Below are 4,341 nucleotides of genomic sequence, written 5' to 3'. Positions count from 1 at the left end.
AAGTCTCTCAACCGTGATGGGCCTCCCACCCAGGCGTCGCAGCTTCAACACCTCGTATTGGCCACGGTCCGGTTTGGGGGCGATCTCAGCCTCGAATAGGTTGTATTGACGGCTGCGATCGAATCGATCGGTGATCACCCTTACAAACCGAACCGTGAACCCCTCATTCAGCATGCTGCTGCGGAATCCAATCCGGCGGCGTGGAGTGGGAGAGTCCTCGGATGAGGATCCTCAAGCCACGATCCTGGCTGGGCTGATGCCCGAATTCGCCGTGCCGGATGTCATCGTCGGTGGTAGTGGCAGGGGTGTTTGTGATTGGTGATGGCGGTGGTGGTGTTGTGTTTGTATTGGCGGGTGTATTTGTATTTTTATGGCGTCATTATTATCTCTAATGTTAATTGTGGTATTGTCTGTGTGAATGGCTGGTGATTGTCTATGTATTGGCTGTTGTCGATGTTGGTGATGGCTGTGGGTCTGGCTATTGGCAATTATAGTAGTGGCAGGGGCAGGGCAGGGGCAGGGCATGTGTTGGCTGTGCAGATTGCGGCATAGTGGCAGGATCGGCAACTGTGTTGGTGTTGGCTGCATGTGCCGTCCGTTTCTGCTGCTTCTGCTGTTGCTCCCTCAGCTCGTGCTGCCTCAGCTGCTCCTGGACAATAGCCTCCAGCTCCTCCATTGTCTGCCTTTTCTTCTTCGGCTTCCTAATTGGCGGCCGCTGCTGCCGCTGCTGGTGATGGCGGCCCCGTCTTCTGGCCTGCTTCTCTCACCCTCATCCTCATCTTCGCTCCCACTGTCGATGAGGGCGCGCGTCGTTTTGGTGTTGTGGGATTTGTGGCATTGGAGCAGGCTGGGCTATGGCTCGGATCGACCCGCTGCTCGATCTCGAACCAAGTTCGACACGCAACGGGTTCGATCCGTCGTGTGTGTGTGTGTGGCGGCCCGTTGGCCGTTTTGGCGCTCCGCTCTTGCGCGTCGGCTAGCCGGCTCTCCTCCGTCTTCTCCCTCTCCCGTTACTCCCGAACGGTTTTGTATGTCCGAGAGCGTGAGAGGCGGGAAAAGCGGCAGCGAGAGCGGCGTCCCATCGGCCCTTCCCTTTTGCGTTTGGCGCGGTTTTTGTGATGTGGCTCGAGGGGGGAGTGGGCTGTGGCCGTGGATATATCGGCCATGGCAATGGCTGGGTACTCACTCCATGGAAGGCTGTGGCGTCGGCGCTCTGCATTGGCTGGGGCGTTGGTGTTGGCGCCTGCGCCGAGGGCTCTGCTGCTGCTGCTGCTATTGGCGGTGTTTGTGTTGGTGTTGTTGGCTGCTGCTGCTGCTGCTAGGGCGCCTCTGCGGGCCGCTCTGCCGCCGTCGCTGTGTCGTCTGGTTGTCCCTCGTCTGGCCATTCCTCTGGTCATGGCTGGCTGTTGGTTTGTGTGTTGGCGATCTGCTGCCTGTTTGTTGTTCTTTAATTGAAAAGTCTCTTGTGTGTGTTTGTGTTTAATGTAATTTATTGGCACTTTTATTCTCTTTTTTTTTTACGATGTGGACGGGAACAAAAGTTTGTCAAGGTAAGTAATGGGTGTGGTGGAGGAAGGGCGGCACGGCACGGCACACGACAGACACCACAAAAAAGAAAACAAAGCACAACAGCAAGACAACGGAAAACGGCGACACGAAAAAACGACACGAAACGGTTATGGCACGTACGTCCGACGATCGCGACCTCTCGAGCGGGTGGACGAGATGAGAGTGGCGGACGAGGTTCATGGTGGTACTCTCACATGTCCGCCAACTCCCATACTCTCCCTCTCAACTCGACTGGCCCGATCGCCGATCGTCATTTACCGGTGCTCTCACCCCCGGTTCCACTTTCACTCACCCCAATATTGAGTGAGATGAAAGTGGTCCGAGGGCAGCAGCACCGATAAGTAGGCAATGGAGAATTGGAATAGCCGTTTGTTTTAGTGGCTGTGGCTGCTGGTCCGGCCACCAGGATGCGTTGTCAGCAGAGTTGGCCTGGCCTCCTCGGCCACGTTTGTCATCGGTTCAAAAAAGGCCTCTTTTTCCGCCCCTTTGGCAGAAAATTGATGATGTTCATGGCGAGGCAGCTGCTGTGGGGGCAGCTCTGTCTGGTGATTGGCAGGTACGTGTGTTTTTGTGTGTTTTGGGCGTTTTTTTTTTTTTCGTGTTGGCGTGTATTGACTGTTTTCCTTTGTATTTTAGTGGCTGGCCTCTGGACTTCTGTTGGAATTGACGGCAGTGCTGCTGATGAGGCCTCCAAATTACGCCCATTATGCCTCAAGAGAGTTCCAGGAGTGGCGAGGCAGCTGCTGGAGGGGCAGCTCTGTCGGTTTAATAGCAGGTGAGTATGTTTGTTGGTCATTTGCAGATTGTTGTTAATTGTGTTTAATTATACCCGATACTCAAAATGAGTATTGGGGTATATTAGATTTGTGGTAAAAGTGGATGTGTGTAACGTCCAGAAGGAATCGTTACCGACCCCATAAAGTATATATATTCTTGATCAGCATCAATAGCCGAGTCGATTGAGCCCTGTCTGTCTGTCCGTCTGTCCGTCCGTCCGTCCGTCCGTCCGTCCGTCCGTCCGTCCGTCCGTCTGTCCGTCCGTCCCCTTCAGCGCCTAGTGCTCAAAGACTATAAAAGCTAGAGCAACGATGTTTTGGATCCAGACTTCTGTGATATGTCACTGCTACAAAAATATTTCAAAACTTCGCCCCGCCAACTTCCGCCCCCACAAAGGACGAAAATCTGTGGCATCCACATTTTTAAAGATACGATAAAACCAAAAACGCAGAATCGGTGAGGATGACCATATCTTCTACAGTGCAAAATCTGAACCAGATCGTATAATGATTATAGCCAGAATCAAGAAAACAATTTCATTCTTTCTCGCTCTGTCTCTCTCTAGCACACAGGTTTCATGGTCGGTTTTGTCAATTGCAAAAAATGAGTTCAAGGATCTCAGAACCTATAAGAGCCAGAGCAACCAAATTTGGTATCCACACTCCTGTGATATCGGACCTTGACCGTTTCGTGTCCAAATTTCGCCACACCCCCTTCCGCCCCCGCAAAGGACGAAAATCTGGGGCATCCACAAATCTCAGAGACTATTAAGGCTAGAGTAACCAAATTTGGTATCCGCACTTCTGTTAGATCTGACTATAAAACGTTTATCTCAGAATTTCGCCCCACCCCTTTTCGCCCCCACAAAAGACGAAAATCTGTTGCATCCACAATCTTGCACATTCGAGAAAACTAGAAACGCAGAATCATAGATAATGACCATATCTATCAGATTGCTGAATCTGGATCAGATCGGATCATTTTTGTAGCCAAAAGCAAGAAATAAATTTTCAGTGGCTACGCAGCGCCCGACGTCACGCTCAGACTGATTTTCTGTCTCTCTCGCACGCACTCTTTGTCGTGTCGTTTAATATTAGCGGCGTCTGCCGGAGGAGAGTTATACTGACTTAGTATCGGGTATAGCCGTAGAGTTGCGGTGTCCGCAGCAACTCACAACGTTCCCCCTCGTTTTTTTCTATTTTTAGGTTTTATTGGCATTAAACTTCTGCTATTTGTCGCAATCAGTAGACGCCGTTTAATCCGTCGCTTTCGGAGTCGCCACTGGATTCTCCATTTAGAAACCTACCTAGGTCCTCATAAGGCTCTTCATCGGTCCATTGGCTGTCGTCGTCCATGTCCATATCCGGCTCACCGTCCGATATGGCCACTGCTGCTGCTGTATTGGCGGCTATTGGAACCGCTGCTGCTGCTGCTGCAGCCAATCTGGTGAGCTGCTCTGCCATCCGTTCGATCCTCCTTTCCAACTCTGTTATACGCTGTACGTACAATTGCAGGTTTTGAGCGCAGCTGCCATCACACTGGGCGTCTGGCCGCTGCTGCTGCTGGTGTTGGCGTGGCGTCGGAGCATCATTCGCGATCGGCTACATCGGCTGGACCCTCTGGTGTTGGCGCCCCCTGGTCGATGGCTGGGGATGTTGGTCGCCATACCGATGCTGCTGCCGATGCTGCCGATCCGGTTGGTGTTGGCGTTGCTGCTGCGGATTATGGAGTGGCTGTGGATGTGGCTGCTGCTGGCGACGTTGTATTGGCTGGTGTCGCTGTTGGCTTGGCTGTGGCTGCTGTCTGCGACGCTCCTCCTCCCTGGCGACCCTGTGGGCCACGAGCCTCTGCCTGGCTGCCTTGTAGGATGGGCATCCTTTGTATGAGCTGATGTGCTGGCCCTGGCAGTTGGCGCATTTGGGATTGACGGCCCTTGGCTTGCTGCACTCCGTCGTCAGGTGCCCGCCCGCGCATTTCATGCAAACTGCAGCGCGT

General features: G+C 52.9%; 1 protein-coding gene across 1 annotated transcript; it reads left to right on the top strand.

Annotated features, from left to right (window-relative positions):
* Positions 1–2,025: 2,025 nt before the first annotated feature.
* LOC117192161 lies at positions 2,026–3,952 on the top strand. The gene is made up of 4 exons (XM_033396820.1): positions 2,026–2,125; positions 2,206–2,344; positions 3,552–3,792; positions 3,861–3,952. The coding sequence occupies exons 2-4, from the start codon at positions 2,251–2,253 to the stop codon at positions 3,865–3,867; spliced, it is 342 nt and encodes a 113-aa protein (XP_033252711.1). The 5' UTR covers positions 2,026–2,125; positions 2,206–2,250; the 3' UTR covers positions 3,868–3,952.
* Positions 3,953–4,341: the final 389 nt, after the last annotated feature.

This window comes from Drosophila miranda (genome assembly GCF_003369915.1).
Source record: "Drosophila miranda strain MSH22 chromosome Y unlocalized genomic scaffold, D.miranda_PacBio2.1 Contig_Y25_pilon, whole genome shotgun sequence".
NCBI lineage: Eukaryota > Metazoa > Arthropoda > Insecta > Diptera > Drosophilidae > Drosophila > Drosophila miranda.
This window is presented reverse-complemented; position numbering and strand designations above follow the sequence as displayed.

Bases quoted from the DNA above. Each gene is read 5' to 3' on its own strand.
- LOC117192161 (XM_033396820.1), top strand. From the start codon at position 2,251: ATGAGGCCTCCAAATTACGCCCATTATGCCTCAAGAGAGTTCCAGGAG. The intron at 2,345-3,551 runs GTGAGTATGTTT...TTCTATTTTTAG, and splicing joins CTCTGTCGGTTTAATAGCAG to GTTTTATTGGCATTAAACTT.